Genomic DNA, 19,849 nt, shown 5'->3' with positions numbered 1-19,849 from the left:
ATCTGATGTGGAGTTGGTAAAGATCTTTTCCCATTCTGTTGGCTGCAGTTTTGTTTTCTTGACAATGTCTTTAGCCTTACAGAAACTTTGCAATCTCATTAAGTCCCATTTGTTAATCTTTGAACTTAGAGCATGAGCCATTGCTGTTTTGTTCAGAAAATTTTCTCCTGTGCCTATGTGTTCTAAGGTTTACCTTACTTTTTCATCTAATAGTTTCAGTGTATCTGGTTTAATGTGGAGATCATTGATCCACGTACACTTGAGCTTTGTACAAGGAGATAAGAAAGGGTCTATTTTTATTTTTTTTGCGTGCTGAGTGCCAGTTGGACCAGCACCATTTGTTGAATAGGCTGTCCTTTTTCCATTGAATAAACATTGAATAAACAGCTCCTTTGTCAAAACTCAGGTGACCATATACATGAGGGCTCATTTCTGGATCTTCTATTCTATTCCTTTGATCCACGTGCCTATTTCTGTACCAGTACCATGAAGTTTTCAGCACAATTGCCTTGTAATAAATCCTGAGGTCAGGGATAGTGAGTCTCACAGATGTTTTCTTGTTGTTGAAGATGGATTTCACTATTCTGGGTCTTTTGTTATTACAGATGAAATTGCACATTGATCTTTCCAACTCAATGAAGAACTGGGTTGGAATTTTGATGGGGATTGCATTGAATCTGTAGATTGCTTTTGGTAGGGTGGCTATTTTTAAAATGTTGATCCTTTCAATCCATGAGCATGGTAGATCTTTCCATTTTCTGAGAACTTCCTCAATTTCCTTCTTTAGAGGTTTGAAGTTCTTGTCACACAGGTCCTTCACTTGCTTAGTTAGAATCACACCAAGGTATTTCATAGTTATTGTGACTATTGTGAAGGGGAACTTTTCCCTAATTTCTTTCTCCACATGTTTGTCATTTGAATATAGGAAGGCTACTGATTTGTTTGAGTTAATTTTGTATCCAGCCACTTTGCTGAACTTGTTTATCAGCTGTCAGCATTCTCTAGTGGAATTTGTGGGGTCACTTAAGTACACTATCATGTCATCTGCAAAGAGTGATGTTTTTATTTCTTCCTTTCTGATTTGTATCCCCTTGATGTCCTTTTGCTGTCTAATTGCTCCATCCAGGACTTCCAGTACTATGTTGAATAGGTAGGGGGAGAGTGGGCAGCCTTGTCGAGTCCCTGATTTTAGTGGGATTGCTTCAAGTTTCTCACCATTAAGTTTGATGATGGCTGTTGGTTTGCTGTATATTGCTTTTATTATATTTAAGTTTGGACCTTGAATTCCTGTTCTTTCCAGGACTTTTAACATGAAGGGTGTTGAATTTTGTCAAATGCTTTCTCAGCATCTAGTGAGATGACCATGTGATTTTGTTCTTTGAGTTTGTTTATATGGTGGATTATATTGATGGATTATATTAAACCATCCCTGCGGTGCAGGCGTGCCGGGAGGAGGCCCCCGCGGCGGTGGAGGCTGAGGCCAGGGGTAGTGAATGGTTTTACCCAGAGGGCCGTGCGCCGCCTTTGTCCACTGGCCCAAGCGTGCCCGTCAGCTCCTCCCCGGCCATGGCGTTGACTTTCGAGGCCTTCTGCTATATGCTGGCACTGCTGCTAACCGCTGCGCTCATCTTCTTCGCCATCTGGCACATCATAGCATTTGATGAGCTGAAGACTGACTACAAGAACCCTATAGACCAGTGTAATACCCTGAATCCTCTTGTGCTTCCAGAGTACCTCATCCATGCTTTCTTCTGTGTCATGTTTCTCTGTGCAGCAGAGTGGCTTACACTGGGCCTCAACATGCCTCTTTTGGCATACCATATTAATAGATACATTAGTAGACCAGTGATGAGCGGTCCTGGCCTCTATGCCCCAACGACTATCATGAATGCAGACATTCTAGCCTACTGTCAGAAGGAAGGATGGTGCAAACTAGCTTTTTACCTCCTAGCGTTTTTTTACTACCTATACGGCATGATCTATGTTCTGGTGAGCTCTTAGAACAAAGCAGAAGAATCGGTCCAGTTAAGTGCATGCAAAACGCCACCAATGAAGGGATTCTATCCAGCAAGGTCCTGTTTCCAAGAGTAGCCTATGGAATCTGATCAGTTACTTTAAAAAAATGACTTCTTATTTTTTTAAATGTTTCCACATTTTTTTCTTTTGCTTGTGGAAAGACTGTTTTCATATGTTCTACTTGAATAAAGAATTTCAATGGAATTACGTATAAATTAATATAAAATGATTACCTCTGGTGTTGACAGGTTGAACTTGCACTCTTAAGGAACAGCCATAACTCTCCGAGTGATTGCATTAATTACTGACCGCCCTCAGTTGGAAGCTTTGTTTAGAGGACTTGTTGGGCTCATTTTGGTTTTATTGAAATGCCATCTAAATATAAATTAGCTGTAGATATGAGGTGCTTCTGGTGAACTGAAGTATATATCTGACCCGTGGGAAACATGGTAGGTTTCCCACTTACACTGTAGATGATTTTGTATGGACACAACAGGAAGAGGGGCTCGGTCCCTGCTGACTGATCACCCCCGTGTATTGCATGAGAGACGTCTCCTCGTTCCATCAGAGTAATATGCTTGCCTCAATTCTTAAGCCTAAGTGATATACACATGCTGAATTACCTGTAAAGAATGCATTTAAAGCTATTTAAATGGGTTTTTATTTGTAAGACATTATTTACTAAGAAATTGGTTATTAATGCTTACTGTTCTAATCCAGTGGTCGAGGTATTAAGAATTTGCAAGTACTTTAGATTTTCAAAAGTGAGTGAGAGAATGTGTAACCGCCCCGCTATTCCTTCAGTGCAGCACAATAAAACTTTGAACCAAGAAAAAAGAAAAAAAAGAAAAAAAAAAAAAAAATCCCTGCATCCCAGGGATGAAGCCTACTTGGTCATGGTGAATGATAGTTTTGATGTGTTCTTGGATTCATTTTGCAAGGATTTTGTTGAGTATTTTTGCATCAATGTTCATAAGTGAGATTGGTCGGAAGTTCTCTTTCCTTGTTGGGTCTTTGTGTGGTTTAGGAACAAGGGTATTGTAGCCTCAAAAATGAGTTAGGTAGTATTCCATCTGATTCTATCTTGTGGAATAATTTGGAGGATATTGGTGTTATGTCCACAATAAATGTCTGATAAAATTCTGCACTGAACCCATCTGGACCTGGGCTTTTTTGGTTGGGAGACTTTTTATGACTTCTTCTATATATTTAGGTGTTATGGGATTATTTAGATAATTTACCTGGTCCTGGTTTAACTTTAGGATCTTGTATCTGTCTAGGAATTCATCCATTTCCTCCAGATTTTCAAACTGTGTGGAATATAGGCTTTTGAAGTCAGATCTGATGATTTCCTGAATGTCCTCAGTTTCAGTTGTTATGTCTCCACTTTCCTTTCTGATTTTGTTAATTTGCATACTCTCTCTATGCCCTCTAGTTAGACTGGCTAGGGGTTTATCAATCTTGTTGATTTTCTCAAAGAACCAGCTCTTGGTTTTGTTGATTCTTTTGATGGTTCTTTTTTTTTTTCTATTTGGTCTATTTCTGCCCTAAGTTTGATTATTTCTTGCCATCTACTCCTCTTGGGTGTATCTGCTTCATTTTGTTCTAGAACTTTTAACTGTGCTGTCAAGTTGCTGATGTATGCTCTCTCCAGTTTCTTTTTGGAAACACTCAGGGCTATGAGTTTTTCTCTCATTACTGCTTTCATTGCATCCCATAGGTTTGCGTATGATGTGTTTTCATTTTCAATAAATTCTTGAAAATCCTTAATTTCTTTCTTTATTTCTTCTTTGACCCTGCTATCATTTAACAGTGTGTTGTTTAGTTTCCATGTGTATGTAAGATTTTGTTGTCTTTGTTGTTGTTAAATACCATCCTTAGACCATGGTGATCTGAGTGGATGAATGGGAGTATTTCAATCTTCTTGTATCGATTGAGGTTCATTCTGCATCCAACTATGTGGTCAATTTTCGAGAAGGTGCCATGGGGTGCTGAGAAGAAGGTGTATTTTTTTTTTTTTTACTTTAGGATGATATGTTCTGTTGATATCTATTAATTCTAGTTGTTTCAATGTCTCTGCTAGTTTTACAGTGTCCTTGTTCAGTTTCTGTTTCCATGATCTGTCCATTTGTCCATGATATACTTATTAAAAATTAACAAATAAAGGGTTTCCACCTTTTATTCACACAGTTTGATTTTGTTCCTCATAGACATGAATTGTAGAGATTAAGGTTTCTCGCCAACAACATTCTTCACTCTCATAAACTTCCCCTCTCACTGACCTTATCAAATTAAGACAAGTGTATGAGTAGCTTTACTATGTGTAGGGAGCCCTTTGTGCCACACCCAAACATGGCGCCGGCTTCCCGCCGAGAACTCAGCAAACAGAGCTGTTGCCCAGCCAAGAGACTTAATGTGCATGTGCCACATACATCATAGCCCGCTCTCGGGGCATACTATTGAGTTACTGGAGGGCGCACCAATCAGGTAGTGACACGAGTCTCCTAGGCATATATAGCAGTACATTTTCTCCCCCACGTGAGGAGAAGAGGAAGATAGTGGAGAGATTGCGGGAGACCCCACGTGGAGGGATGGCAGAGAGATACCACGTGGAGAGAGACCCGATAGGAGAGATTGCAGGAGGTCCCGTGTGGACAGAGACTGAACAGAGAGATCGCACGTGGGGGACTGCGTGTGAGAGGTCGCCTATACAGTAGACCCCGGTAGGGAGTCCCGGCTCAGAGAGAAGTTTCCTGCTCAAGAAGCCCCCTGCTCAAAGTGCTGTACAATAAAGGTTATCCGCAGAAGAATCTGTTTGTTTGTTGCACGCCTGTTCCTAGCAGCGGGAAGCGTGGGCGCGTGACAACTATGGACTAGTTTCTTATTAAAAAGAACGTTTTGGACATACACATATCACCTATTCAGTCTGTATAAACTTTACAATATCTGAATGGTATGAGGGTGATGGAAAAGGCCATTCTGCAGTGTAGTTCTAAAGGTCATATGATTCAAATAGTTACTTCTGTTCAATACTGTCATGGAGGAATACCTTGCAAACACAAATCAGCTACCGGACATTGAGGTCCATGGCTTCCTGAGAATTTAGTACTCATCAAAACACCTAAAGCTATGAATATTTAAATGTTGCTGATCTTTAATACTTTTAGAACACATTAAATTTACTTCAGAAGCACATTTGAATTAGGTTTCACAAAGAATTACCTGCCATGATTTCTATCACTTTGACACTGTTCTTTAATATTGGGGACTTCCCAATAGAAGCCTAAAATATATAATATGGAAAATTAGTCAATAATCCATTATCTTCAGGAAACCCTGGAATTTTACCAGCTTTATTCAACTCATTCTTCTACATTCTTATTCAAGATTGGAGAAAGAAATCAATAAACAAAAAAAAGCAAATCAACAACAATAATAACAAAAAACAGTTGTTCCCCCACCTTATCTTAAAATTCAAAAAAAAATTAGTTTTACCTATAGCTCCAAGGTTCTGGTAGATCTCCAGCATCACATCTTCGTATTGTCCCTTCTGAGATGGATCCAGCAAGGACCATTCTTCCTGAGTGAAGTCTACGTGAACATCATCATAGGTCAATGCATCCTAGAACATCCCACACATGTGTACAACAGAAAGCGTGATAGTGATAACACTGTAATGAATACTTCACTGACAAACATTCATAGAATTCTGATGATTCCCACACTTACCCCAGGACAGAGAAATTCTGCCATAATCATCAAATCATTTTAGAAAAAAAGCAAATTACCATGTTCTCCTGACATTGCTGTGCCCTTTGAATATCATACAGCCTAGCAAAAGAAATGCCAATTAACAGATTGTTAGACAAACAGAGACAGAGACAGAGAGACAGAGACAGACAGAAAGAGAAAGACGGAGAAGCAAAGATATTAACACTACCGAGAATCTGTCTAAACAATTCCGAAACCTATGAGCAAGCTGGACGCATTTGCTTACTCTTCTAATGTCAACACTGACCAGGTAGAAGCAGGTGCGTCTCACTGACTTGGGTGCCAGCCTGACTATTAGTCAAGTTCCAGAAAACCCAGTGGAACCTATTATGACCCTGTACCTGCTGCAAAAATCAATCCAAAAACAAACAAACTAACAAAACAAAGAAGAAAGGACCTCAGTGGATTTATTGAATTTTCTATAAAGAATAAACTTTCTCTTTTGTTCTGTATTTATATTTCCAGAACCTGAAATTCCCCAGTTTAAATTGTAACATTAATAAGATCTTATGGCAATTCAATATATGATTAAAGTTACTGTGAATAAATGTGAACATCACCTATGTAAATGCTGATCTTGAAGAAACAACACAGGTGCAGGGGAGATGCTTCACGGCTTCATAGCTCTTGTGGTGTTCGATACATCAGGACTCAGTTGCCAGTACTTACCATAGGAACTCACAACTATTCATTACTCCAGGTCTGGGAGTTCCCAGGCTGTCTTTTGACTACTGTGATGACAAGGCTCACAGAGGTGCACATTCACTTACAGTCCTTCAAAAACCTCAAAACAAACACAACACATGGGAAGAATGTATCACTCTTAAGATCAAATGAATTCGATGGTTCAGTCATTATGAATATCATCCTGGGAATTAGAATAATACTCTGTGGCAAATCTCATGATTCAAGATGTGGGTGAAGCGCAAAATCAACAGCACATATGTGTTATATGCAAAAACACATGTTCCAGGCCCATAAAAGAACAAACCCAGGCATTTTGATCCATATATAATCCCTGCTCAAAAGAGGCAGACTGGTGGATCTCTAAATTTGGGTCCATTCTAGTCTACACACCTACTTATCGGACATCCAGGGTTTCACAGAGAAACCGTGTCTTCAAAAACAAAAACAACCAAATTAAAACTATACAACAGTAGGATATAAAAATCGTGTAGAGCTGGATAGCAATAGCTTCTACACTATTACATTTGGTCAGGGACGGAGTCTACAGTGGTGACAGCAGGAGAGAGAAGCTGACTGATCAATTTCAACTACAAACCAGGAGACACAGAGACTAGGAAATGGATCTGTGGACTCTCCAATCCTATCCTGAAAGAGGAATTTCATCTAGAAAGGCTCCTCTTACAGGAGCTTCACTATGCTCTTCGCAAAGAGCCATTAAAGACAGATGAGTGTTCAAAGCCATCATCCCAGACAGGGAGATTTTCATTCAGTTGACTGCATTCTGACTCTGGTCACCATGAGTTCATGGTCATCCCGTGATGAAAATGCTGTAGTCTAACTTCAGTGATTCCCATGTTCTGCAACAGCTTGTACCCTGTTCAAATGTCCTAAGTCTCTACTGACACTCACGGCAGTCTCTTGCCTGACACATCTTGTACAATCAGAAATCAATTTAGATCTTTCCAACATACAGTGGCACAGAATACCCATTTCTATTCCAGTGAAAGGACTGGGTACATAGCGAGAGAATATTGAACCATCACGAGACGGAACCCCAGCAGGACCAACACCAAACCCTGTAGATCTGTCTCATAGCGAGAGAATATTGAACCATCATGAGACGGAACCCCAGCAGGACCAACACCAAACCCTGTAGATCTGTCTCATAGCGAGAGAATATTGAACCATCACGAGACGGAACCCCAGCAGGACCAACACCAAACCCTGTAGATCTGTCTCATAGCGAGAGAATACTGAACCATCACGAGACGGAACCCCAGCAGGACCAACACCAAACCCTGTAGATCTGTCTCATAGCGAGAGAATATTGAACCATCACGAGACGGAACCCCAGCAGGACCAACACCAAACCCTGTAGATCTGTCTCATAGCGAGAGAATACTGAACCAACACGAGACGGAACCCCAGCAGGACCAACACCAAACCCTGTAGATCTGTCTCATACTCTAGCAGCTTCACATTCAAAGGACATGGATGGACTCCTTCATCTCTGAAACCTTCCTCTTTGGTTACTTCCATCCCTACACACAGCTGTCCATGGCTGATGTCTCATCGCTTAGACAGATCAACACCTTGTGTTCTCAACATGCAACTCAGGCTTCAACCTCCCAGTTTCATGCAGGAAACTTACAGTTTCCTTAGTGCAACTCTGACTCTGTCAAACATAGACGGCTGGAATAAGTGAGCCACTAATTCACACACTAAGAGTTCATGGCATTACATATGTCATCTTTCTTCTTTCCAGAACAAGTACAACATAAGTGGTCCTGCCAAGTCCGGTTAAGTTGTGATGGATGATGTTATGCTTGGGCCACATTTGCAACAGGTTGTATATTTAGTTGCTTCCTGGGACTCTGGTCATTGCATACTCATTATAATTGGTAATGTGTTATCAGGAGAGGGTGACCAGTTGTGAACCTTCTTAGGCTTCCAATGGAGAGGAAAGGCCTTCTTTTTAATGGTTAGAACCACCTTGGAAACTGCCTGTTTCATCCCTTGACTGCCATGGAGACTAATAGTGCTGTATTTCTCCATCAACCACAGACTTTGGTTTTACTTTTGCACCACTAGTTGCTTTTTTCACTCTACTTGTAAATGTGCCCTTTGTAATAACCACCAAATACCCTGAATAGTCACTGTATGGAATCAGCTCACTTCCTCCAAATTCTGACTCACCCAGTATTTCAGGGCATGAGCACAATAAGAAAAATTGGGGCAAAAATATCAACCAGATTTCTTCCAGCTGAATTTTTGCTGGAGTGTATTTAAGCAGAAATAATTTGGCCTTGAAGTACTCTACCTCCATTACTATCAACTCTCCAACTATCCATGTCATGAAGAACAGCCAAGTAAGCTGCATGTCCAACTTGTCTTTGACCATCTAAAGTCCTACTTTCCACATCTATCTGGGAACAAGATCACTGTTCAGCTACATTTTGTCCTAATTGAATCTCTGCTGTTGTGATTAGAACCTCTAACCATAAACAGCTCCTGCAATAAATGGGTTCGTATGGACAATTTCCATCAGATCACAGTTCATCACTTTGGGAGCTTAGGACAGAAATTCAAGCTACAAAATGAAGGAACCAAAACCATGGGTAGACATTGTTATCTGGGTTTCTCTCTGCTTTGGGAACTGCCTCATGCTCAGGAATCTGTATAATCAAGACCAGGACCACTTAGAGATATTTCCAACCTCAGTAGAACAGTCTTTCCACACCCATCACCATTCAACACAAGTTCTCACAAACACAGCAACCATTCATTATGATGGGGATACACATTCAATTGAGGCTCCCTCAGACAAAATGTTGACAATTGAAGCTAATTAGGACAAAGAGACAAAATGTGTTTAAAAATGTTTTTTTTAAAAGAATCAAACCAACGTGTTGAGCATATCAACAACTTCAAAAGCAAAAACGGAAACATTGAAGGCTGTCGTGACTGAAAAACATAGATGTCCCAAGAACAAAGAACAGTAAAGCCTTTATAATCAAGAAGAATAAATTAAAACTTTCTCTGCAGAAAGTGCCCAAACCAACCAAAACTGAAGGAACTAATAACACAATATTGCAGACTTTCAAAGAACAGAAATAGGTAAAGGTCTATCTTTTTTTTTCAGAAAAACAATACTATAATTAAGTTGTAGTTAGTAAAACAACATATTGTATACAACACCACTGATAAAAGGAGACACAAAGGTAGGCCTATAAATACAACAGTCCTTTAACAACAACAAAAAAAAAAAAAAAAAAAAAACAAAAAAAAAAAAACACAGGATTATAGTCAAAAATCAAAGTCAAAGAATTCACAGACCATCACTCACCTCATGCACCTCGGTTCTTTCTTTTGTCCAGAGTAGATAATGTATGGTGGGTAGAGGGATATTCTGATTGGAGAGATTTCCTTAAAACATTCAAATATTTCAAAAGTCTGACGTCCCACAGCTGTCCCTGGGAGCCTAGTGGATTCAGGACCCATCACCTCAACCCCCCTAAAATCTCCGAATACCACTCCCCTTCTTCCTGGGCCTTTCTGCTGGGACAGACTGCTAGCTAGTCTGCCCTTCTGAAGATACCACATCCTGAGGCATCCCAGGAGTTCCACTATACTCAGGGGCATCAGACAGCACAGCCTGAGGCATCCTAGGAGATCTACTGCACAGAGGGCAACTGAGAAATGATGCCAGCTTGACTGCACCCCGAAGACATCACAGCTTGAAGGCATCCCAGGAGTTCCTCTGTACAAAGGGTAACTGGTCAACCACAGACTGAAGACCTCCCAGGGCTCTGTGGCATGCAGGGCAACTGACCCAACAGATTGAAAGCCTTCCTGAAGAGATGGCTCAGCAGTTAAGAGCACTGACTGTTCTTCCACAGGTCCTGAGATCAACCACATGGTGGCCCACAGCCATCAGTAATAAGATATGATGCCCTGTTGTGGTCTGTCTGAAGAAAACTACAGTGTAGTTATATATAAGAAATAAATTAATTAAAAGAATAAAAGGCTCCCTACAGTTCTGCTGCTCCTAGTACTGACGAGAGAACAAGAGAGTCAGCTTCATTTTTGTCTGCAGCTCCTGTGGATTGCTAAGATTATCTCTCCATGGACTCCTTTTCTCCCACTCTCCAACACCAGCTATCACAACAGCGAGGTAGGTCTGTAAATGTGGCAAAATTCAGCCAACACAGTCTCTGAAACCCAGACAGCAAATATAAACAGAGGAATAAAACTCTCACCAAAACAAGCACAAGCCAGATATCCGCACCTACACCTATAATCGCCTCAGACGCCTAGACAACAGCAAAGGGAAATAGGTCACCAACAGAGCCAAGCTATCCTATCACAGCAGGTCCTAAGGATTCAAAACTAGCTGAAAGCACAAGACAGACATCCCCAAACTAACTATACAGAGATGATAGAGGTCCTTACAGAGGACATGAATAAATCCCCTAAAGAAATCCAGGAAAACATAATCAAACAATTGCAGGAAAACAATAAATCACTAAACTAAAGCCAAGGAAAACCAAACAAGCTGTTGAATGAACCGCACAAAACTGCTGAAGAACTAAAAATGGACACAGAACTGATAAAACAGAATCTGAAGGAGTTCAGGAGAAACGACAGAGGCAAGGTTCACCCAGTGAGTAGAGATGCCAATGGGAACTTCAGACCTTGAAGATAAAACAGAAAAATGGATTAGTCAAAGGAAATGTTAAGTATACAAATTTTACTGGCACAAAACATCCAGAAACTCTGAGACATTGCATGAAGATGGAACCAAATATCAAAACAAAAACCAAAACAAAAAACATGAATTATAGGAATAGAGGAAAGAGAAGATTATCAGCTCAAAGGTCCTGAAACATTTCAACAATATCATAAACAAAAATATTCCTAACCTAATGAAAAAAATGTCTATCAAGGTACAAGATGCATACAAAATATCAAATATATTTGACCATAAAAGAAAATCCCCATACCACATAATAATAACACACCAAGGATACAGAACAACAACAGGAATATTAAAAGATGCAGCAGAAACAAAACAAACAACAAAAAGAAAACTAAGAAACAACAAGCACAGCCCTATACAATGTGTAAACTAAAAACCCAGCCAGAGGAAATTAACTACATACATAAAAACACAGAAAATGAATATTCTTACATTAAAGGACCCTAGGGGCTTTCACCAGCCTTACACCTACTGCCTTAGGTCAAAGCTAAGCCAAGTTCCATTCTCCACCCACAATTCTTGAAGAAGCAGGAACATTCTTGAAAAGCCCCAGAATGAACTGACTGATAGTCACCTGACACTTTGGTCCCCATGGCCTGTCACATGCTTGCTAGCCAATAGATTCAAAGGCCAATATGCTTAGCCATTGAATTTAAATTATAGCCTTGCTGATGTTAGAGGCTGGTTCTTTGATATGAGGAAGGGCCTAGTTGCTGGTTGTAAATCAGAGCAGTCTCCTTTCGTATGATTTAAAGCAAACTTTCTGGACAGTCCTACTGAACAAATATATGTATCCTAGCATCCTAACCTCTAACAGGTCTGGCTGACATATGGCTTATCTGTGGGGTGTTTAGGAGGCGTTCCTCCCTCAGCTAAGTTCTACTTGGTGTTGCTAACTATCTCCTGAGGAATGGTAAATCCTTGACATCATCAACCCAACTCTTCTACCCCACAGTTTAATCCTGTAGTGCTACCCAACATGAGAGCCTTTTACAGCCTCTCCAAAATTAACTGCAAATCGGTCTTACACCTAAAGGTTAAATGACAGTGGGGTTAGTAACTTTTAGAAGAGAAATGAGGCCTCTCTGAAACTGACATCCTGCTAAGGGTGTTTCTACACACAAGTCTCTGTGCAAGATGCTCTGAGCAGATGCTGCCCTCATAGGGAAGTTATTCAGAGCCCACTGCTGGGTTCAGGGATTAACCAGGACAAAAAGGGAAGGAACAGGCAGCCACTTCTGGCCACAGCTCACAGACCCTGGGACCCCACCATACCAGCTCCCTCTGCACATGTGCTTGCTCCTTCCTTCTGTAGGCAGTGACCCTGCAGTCACCACGTCCTGAATTAGGAGCTCGCCAGAGCTTTCCTCACAGCACTGGGCAGTAGTGCTAGAGAAACACAACTTTTCAAACTTGTTCTGCTCCCTACAGTGCTGAAGCTGCAGCTAGGCAACCGGAAGATCCCGCCTTCTATTCTGACTGACAGGTCCAGCTCACGGCCCTGATTGGCCATTGAGTCTTGAGTTACATAAGCGCCTCCCTAAGGGTTAGAGTGAGCATAGTGATTCCTGGTCCGGTCTTCCAGTACTGTACCAGACCTTTTCGAGATACACAGAGATTTGCATTTCGGTAGCACTTTGGCTTGTCTTGCAGTAGCCTACCGTCTGTCTTCCATCCAGCACTGAGAAGAACCCACCTCCTCAGCTCTGGCGACTCATCCGCCTGCTCCTACCCTTTGTGAACAGTGACCCTGCGCTCACTAAGTTGGGGAAACCAGAGCAAGTTTGAACTCCCTTTACTTCACTCATTAGGCACCTCCACCCCAAAGCTGTGAAAGTGAGGTTGGTTATGTAATGTAAACCGATCTTTTCTGCGTTGTTCCCAAATTAACTTGTAAGCATCACCTGCCCAGCAACAAGGTAATTTCCAGGAATGCCGGGACTTGTAGTTCTTTGAGGCAACAAGCCCTTATGGGAAAGTTCGGTGGCTAAATTAATAATAGCCTAAATCCCTGAAACACGTGACCGCGGGATATTGTATCTGGTAACCTCCGAGGATTTTTCTGACCCAGATCCATCTCTTGGTCAGTACTTAATATTTAATAAACGGTTACTTTAAATTTGGACCGAAACAGCTGAGTTTGTTCTTTGTAAAACTCAAGAGTAACAGGGAGGCACATAAGGAGATAACTGGCCCAAATCGCCTTTTTTTTTTTTTTTTTTTGGATAATCGAAAGGTGGGCTGACCCACCTGATCCAGGGTCTCTGGGAAATGCACTCGAATGAACTGCAGACTTGGAGAAAAGCACTAAGCTCCTTTTGGTTTCTGGGTTCTGGTAAAAGGTACAGTGTCTGATGAACTGGGAGAACTTGATGGGTTTTTACACCTCGTTCAGGGAAAAGGGAGACGGCTAAGTTTTTGTTTGTTTGTTTGTTTTGTTTTTCTTTGGTTGTTTGAGTGATTTCTGGGTAATTGGGAGTTCATCCAGGGCAATCAGTTATTTTCTGATCCATTATTTCCATGGAAACGCCCTCTTGTTACACTGGGAGGAAGAAACTTCAGTGACCCAGCACTTAGTGACTTCACCTGTGTTCCAATGCTTGGCTGCCCAATAAAGCAGAAGTTTCCAAAGGATACCAGGCAGTACAGGGATTAAAAAAGCTGTTTGCAACCTGCATTTTCTCTGACTGTTGTGTCAATGTTTTCTGTGGTGTCTTCTGTACCTGAGATGCTCCCTTTTATCTCTTGTATTCTCTTGTTGATGTTTGAATCTATGACTTCTGATCTCTTTCCTCGGTTTTCAATCTCCAGGGTTGTCTCCCTTGGTGATTTCTTTATTGTTTCTATTGCTAATTTTATAACCTGAATGGTTTTGTTCAATTCCATTAACTGTTTGGCTGTGTTTTCTTGGGATTCATTTAGGGATTTTTGTGTTTCCTCTTTAAGAGCTTTGACGTGTTAGTGTATTTATCTGCGTTTTATTTCTTTAACAGAATTATTTATATCCTTACTAAAGTCCTCTGTCATCATCCTGATATGTGAACATAAATCTGAATCTTGACTTTTGTGGTATGATGTGGTATCCAGGTCTTGCTGTAGCTGAGAACTGGGTTCTGATTATGCTAAGTAGCCATTGTTTCTGTTGCTTAGGTTTTTGTGCATGCCTCGCACATATGGTTATCTATGGTTTTATCTAGCCTTACTGTCTCTGACAGGAACTTGTCCCCTTTTTGATCCTGGTTGTATCAGCTCTACTCAGAGTGCAGCTGTCTCTGATTCTGTGATTCTTCTATCCCGTGATTCTGAGATGTGTGTTAGAGTTCCTGGGAGTCAAGCTGTCTGGGATCCTCAAATTCTGTTGTGATGACGTTTCTGAGAATCTGTTTTATCTGATCTCCTGAGAGTAAAGCTTTCTCTGATTATTGTAAGAGTAGGTGGGAAGCCTGAGCTCTAGGTTTTCTCTGAGCTCAGGTGGAAGTTAGAAGGGACTCATACCTCTGGCTGTGTGAGGGTTTGTGTTTCCATGGATCCTGTGGGGTTCCCAGCTATGCTGAGTGTTGGTAAAGATGTTGTGGCCTCAACTGTGACGTGGAGTGTGGCAGAGGTCCAGTGATCCTGAGTGTGTTTTCTCATCTGGGAATTGAGATTTCTCTGTGATTGTGTGTTACTGAGCTCAGGGCGCTGGGCTATCTCTGGGTGTTGATGGAGTGGTTGCAGAGCCAGTGCTGCAAGTTTGCTCTCAGTGCAAGTGAACACTGGAATGAATCTGTGCCACTGGGTGGGCACATCGAGGGCAGTCTATGAGAAAAATTTGGATTTGTCAAATATCATTTGTTTTACCAATCCCATCCAGAACTACAGTATAATAGCAGGTTGAATTATCTACAAGCTCATTTTATTTTATTATTCTTTAATGTATTTTTTTATAGTCCAGTTGTTATTCCCCTAATGGTTTATGGCCTGACTCTTTCCTATCCCATACCTCAATCCTTACTTCCTCTCCCATCTCCAAGAGGATATCTCCTGTCTCCAAACTTCAGACTTTCCCAATCTCTTGGGGATCAAGTCTCTAGGGGCTTAGGTGTGTCTGCTCTCACTGAGGACCAGGCGGTCCTATACTGCATATGATCAGGGACCTCATATCAGCTGGTACATGCTACCTGGCTGTCTCAGTGTCTGAGAACTCTTGGCTGTCGAGGTTAGTTGAGACAGCAGGTCCTCGCCTAGGGTCACCTTACCTTCTACCAATTATTCCCTAATTCTGCTGGCTGTAGGTGTCCCCAGCTTCTGTCCATAGTTGGATATAATATGTTAGTATGTGGAAGCAGAAAAAGAATCTTTCCTCTTTAGACAATGGGCCAATATCTTGAAGAGCAGCTGATAAACCAGACAGTATTTTGTCATGTATGTACTCCTACTGGAAGCCAGTGAATGTGTTCTGATTTTGTCTTTGTTGATTCTTTAGTTTATCTGATTTATTGATTGATTTGAGAGATGGTTTTTATGATAAGCCAGGTCTGTCCTGGAACCTACTTTCTAAAAGAGCTCACAGATTTAACAGCGATATCACCTTTTTTGGAAATTGCTAGGAGGGAAAATCTCCATGAAAGCAACATGATGACTAAAAGTGTAAAAATAATTTGAGAATTTGCAATCTCATTAAGTCCAATTTCTTGATCCGTGGTCTTCGAGAACAAGCCATTGGTTCATGAAAATTTCCCCTGTGCCTATGTGTTCTAAGGTTTTCCCCACTTTCTCTTCTAATAGTTTCAGTGTAGTTGGTTTTAAGTGGAGATCTTTGATCCACTTGCATTTGGGCTTTGTACAAGGAGATAGGAAAGGGTCTATTTTCACTCTTGTGCATGCTGATTGCAAGTTGAGCCAAAAAAAAATTGTTGAAGAGGCTGTACTTTTTCCATTGTATATTTTTAGCTCCTTTCTCAAAAATCAAGTGACCATATGTATGAGGATTCATTTCTGGATCTTCAATTCTGATCCACAAAAGAACCAAGATGTCCTTCAATAGAAGAATGGATACGGAGATTGTGGAATATTTACATAATAGAGTACTACACAGCTATTAAAAATAATGACTTTATGAAATTACTAGGAAAATGAATGCATCTAGAGAATATCATCCTGAGTGAGATAACCCAGGCACAAAAGAACAGATATAATATGCAGTCACTGATAATTGGATACTAGCCACTGAAATCAGGCCATATTAAGCTCAAGAATAACAAAGGCCAAATAGTGAAAGCCTCAGTCCTTCTTAGGAAAAAAAATAAGTGTATAGCATCCTCTCAGAGGGTGGTTCAAATAGACCTTAAGTTATGAATAGCAAAAGAACTAGGAAAATAGCACTTTGGTATTCAAGGATCATTATGTTTAATCTATACACACCATGAAGTCTCTGACTGTTTTCATGTTACATTCTGTTCTACATGTACTTTATGCTTATGCTAACTAGTGGGATTTCAATGCATGATATCAAATCTCTAAAAGTATTGCCAAATGCTTTTAAAAATCTGTACACGTATCTCTCTTCTTTAAATAAAGTTGTAAAAAAATAATTTTAGAATTTTAGTTCTCCCAGAGGACATTAAACACATAAATGAGTGTAAGATTTTATGGACAGTGCACACAAGATCAGCAGAAATGATATTTCTAGACATCACTAGAGGAACCAGTGAGAGGGATTGTAAATTAGAAACCCATTATTTGGTGGGTAAGTACCAACTTTACATTTGAGAGAATTCCTGAAATATTTGTTCAGAAATATGATTTCTCCCTGATCTTTTGGATAGAATTTTTGTCTGGTCTCACTAAAATGATGTAGATCTTTGGTGCAAAGATGCATCCGAGCATCCCTGCACTAGAAGCCAAGATGGAGAAGATCTCCACAGCAACCATGACCTTGCCCTTGGTGCTATGGTAGACAGGAAGGAAGGTGACCCAGACACTACAGAACACTAGCATGCTGAAGGTCAAGAACTTGGCTTCATTGAATGTGTCAGGCAGATTCTTGGCCAAGAAAGCCAAAGTGAAGCTTCCAAGGGCCAGGCAGGCCAAGTATCCCAGGACAAAGTAGAATGCAGTAACCGAGCCCTTGTTGCACACAATGATGATGTGGCCATGCTCAGAGTGTTCATCAGTATCAACAAAGGGAGGAGAAACGACTATCCAAGTTGTACACAGAATACATTGAAATAGCGAACATATGGGAATAATGTAGTTGGGAGTCCCTGATACCAGGAAGTTTCTCAACTTCCTTCCTGGGTCTGTGACTTTGAATGCCAGAATCACAGTTACTGTTTTGGCCAGAACTGTGGAAACAGCCACAGTGAATACAATCCCAAAGGTGATTTGCTGTAAGATACAGGTTACTCTGTTAGGATGGCCAATGAAGAAAAAGGAGCACAGAAAACAGCACATGAGTGACATGAGCAATAGGTAGCTGAGGATTCTGTTATTGGCCTTCACAATAGGAGTGTCATGGTGCTTCACAAAGACCCAAAGTACCAGAGCTGTGAATGCAGACAGACAGAAGGCTAGTAAGGCAAGAGCCATCCCCAAGGGGTCTTCATAGCTTAGAAAGATCACATCTTTCTGAAGGCATTTGTTCTGTTGTGGGTTGGCATATTGGCCTTCTGGACAAGTCACACACTGATCCATATCTGATGTGCAAAGGAAAATATAGTTAGTGCTACCTTAGGAATTTTATCGGCAAGGTATTTCAAGTGAGGATGTTGAGAGATGTCTTGCAATGCTGCTTTTGATATTGAGAATACATTTGAAAGACATTGTTTCACAGCATTGCTTTAAATTTTTAATGTTCATAAGGATTTAAGGGAAAATCAAACCAAGCAATTATTTATCTATTTAATTTGTTGATTATATCATTTATTATGTTATCAGAATGCAAAGTTTTCTGAAGCATGTGTTGTTTCTAAGTTCATATCAAGCAGATTATTCAAGTCAGAGAAGATCCATTCATAACCACAATGCAATTGGGTACAGTTTATAAATACAAAACCCTCCACCATTTCCTTAGATCACTGACTTTCCTATTATTTCAGTCCCTGTGACCCATGGAGACTCTGACTTCTACTGGGACAAGACCTGTAATAGGTACCAGAGAATTTAGTAGCTCAATCTTGCTGACGTAGAAAAATACAAGTTGAGCAGGCAGGCTGCATATATGTGTTTGTTTATGTAAGTGTAACAATTGAATTATTCAGTTTACAATTTCCAATCATAAGTTATTAGAAAAAGGTAGAAAATGAGAGAATATAAAATTAATATTTGAAAAGTAGAAAACATTAAAAAATGATCCCTAAGAATATCATCATCATGCAGTAAGTAAACAAAAGTTCTTGTAATTTTTTTATGAGATGCAGTAATGTTAGCATTGAACGTGAATAGGACCTTTGTAGATAATTTGTAGTCAGGAGCTGTTCACCTCGATTCTTTATTTGGAGTGCTGAGCACTTTAATCCTTGCCTCATCTCCATTCCTAGGGGACTCAGTGTCTGTGAATGCACTCAGAGATGAAATCAGTCTTGACAAACAGAATGAGAAAGAGAACAGAGGATCTCTCCAGCAAGAGTGGTAACCCAGATGGTTAGTTTAAGCAATAGTACCCCATTCCTAAGATGTCACCCAGATCATGGAAACAATATATTCTGATTGTAGTTTCACTTAATATTTATGTCATTTCAGCAAATGCTGATGTGCTTTGTTGGTTTTCAGAATTCTTATCTATAATAGTGCATTTGTGGAGACCTATTATTTGATAAGTTGTCTAAAAGACTAGTAAGTTGGATTAGGTATGAATAGAACACTCTGCTCTAAGAGAACCTGAGTTCAGATCCCATCAGCCATGTCAGGTGTCTCACAAGTGCATGTAAATGTAGATACAGGGGTATTATTTGCTCGTATGTGTTCTGAACATGTCTTACCCATTCCACATATGTAAGCAATTACTGTACTAAAATATATTAGGTAATTTTGTGGAATCTATCAATGTAACTATTAATTCTTATTTGATTATACATATAAAACAATTTAAGTGAAGTTTAAAAATTATTTTTGAGCATAGTATATGTTCGAGTTCATCACTTCAAAAGACATCTCCTGAGTAGGTTGCTTGGTTCAATGCACCTTGGGAAAAAGCTTAGATTGTAAACCTTAGCAAGGAACGATTCAACTATTGAACCATTGCACAGGCATGGCATTTCTTCTAAGAACTTTCATTCATTACATGGAATGAAGGGCCAAACGAATGAAAAGTTAATTATAAACTTTCTGCATTTTGTAAACCCTAAATAATTATTTTAATTATGGGAGTGGTATGTAACATGCTGATATGATTCTCTTTGTGTATTGTACGTCATGGGTCAACTCTTGCCCTCTACATCCTGGATTCAGATCACATCTGGCTTTGAACATAGTCCTCTGAATAAAACATACTTAGAAGTTTCTCATAAATTTGCAAATACTTTACTCTTCTGTATTAATCTTACAGAGTACATAGGTTGAATACCTAGCACTCTCATGACTTAGTTAAGGTACTCTATAATTGTTTTGGTTTTTAGAGACTCCTATATGTACATG

The 19,849-nt window shown here is 40.2% G+C and overlaps 3 protein-coding genes across 6 annotated transcripts in view; 2 read left to right on the top strand and 1 right to left on the bottom strand.

Moving 5' to 3' along the window:
• The window catches only part of LOC308413593 (vomeronasal type-2 receptor 116-like), a gene marked incomplete at both ends in the record, with an annotated part of 711,488 nt that overhangs the window by 213,680 nt on the left and 477,959 nt on the right, over nt 1-19,849 (top strand). The window lies entirely within an intron of this gene.
• The window catches only part of LOC308413775 (vomeronasal type-2 receptor 116-like), a gene marked incomplete at both ends in the record, with an annotated part of 53,847 nt that overhangs the window by 21,152 nt on the left and 12,846 nt on the right, over nt 1-19,849 (bottom strand). The window contains one exon of one of the 4 annotated variants that reach the window (XM_080908826.1): nt 17,006-17,910. The exons of 2 other annotated variants lie outside the window; for them this stretch is intronic. In XM_080908826.1, coding sequence (XP_080764952.1) covers nt 17,006-17,910 — 905 coding nt within the window. Of the gene's footprint in view, nt 1-17,005; nt 17,911-19,849 lie in introns of those variants that run through there. One more of the 4 variants, XM_080908830.1, reaches the window with a different exon arrangement.
• On the top strand, nt 1,505-2,080 carry LOC308413780 (protein cornichon homolog 1-like). Its single transcript, XM_080908839.1, has one exon. The coding sequence runs from the start codon at nt 1,567-1,569 to the stop codon at nt 1,999-2,001; it is 435 nt and encodes a 144-aa protein (XP_080764965.1). The 5' UTR covers nt 1,505-1,566; the 3' UTR covers nt 2,002-2,080.

The sequence above is a fragment of the Micromys minutus genome (assembly GCF_963924665.1).
Source record: "Micromys minutus genome assembly, chromosome: 32".
NCBI classification, from domain to species: domain Eukaryota; kingdom Metazoa; phylum Chordata; class Mammalia; order Rodentia; family Muridae; genus Micromys; species Micromys minutus.
Note: the sequence above shows the minus strand (reverse complement) of the source record. Positions and strands in the feature narration are given on the sequence as shown.

Excerpts from the sequence above, each read along its gene's own strand:
- LOC308413780 (XM_080908839.1), top strand. The coding sequence starts at position 1,567 with ATGGCGTTGACTTTCGAGGCCTTCTGCTATATGCTGGCACTGCTGCTA.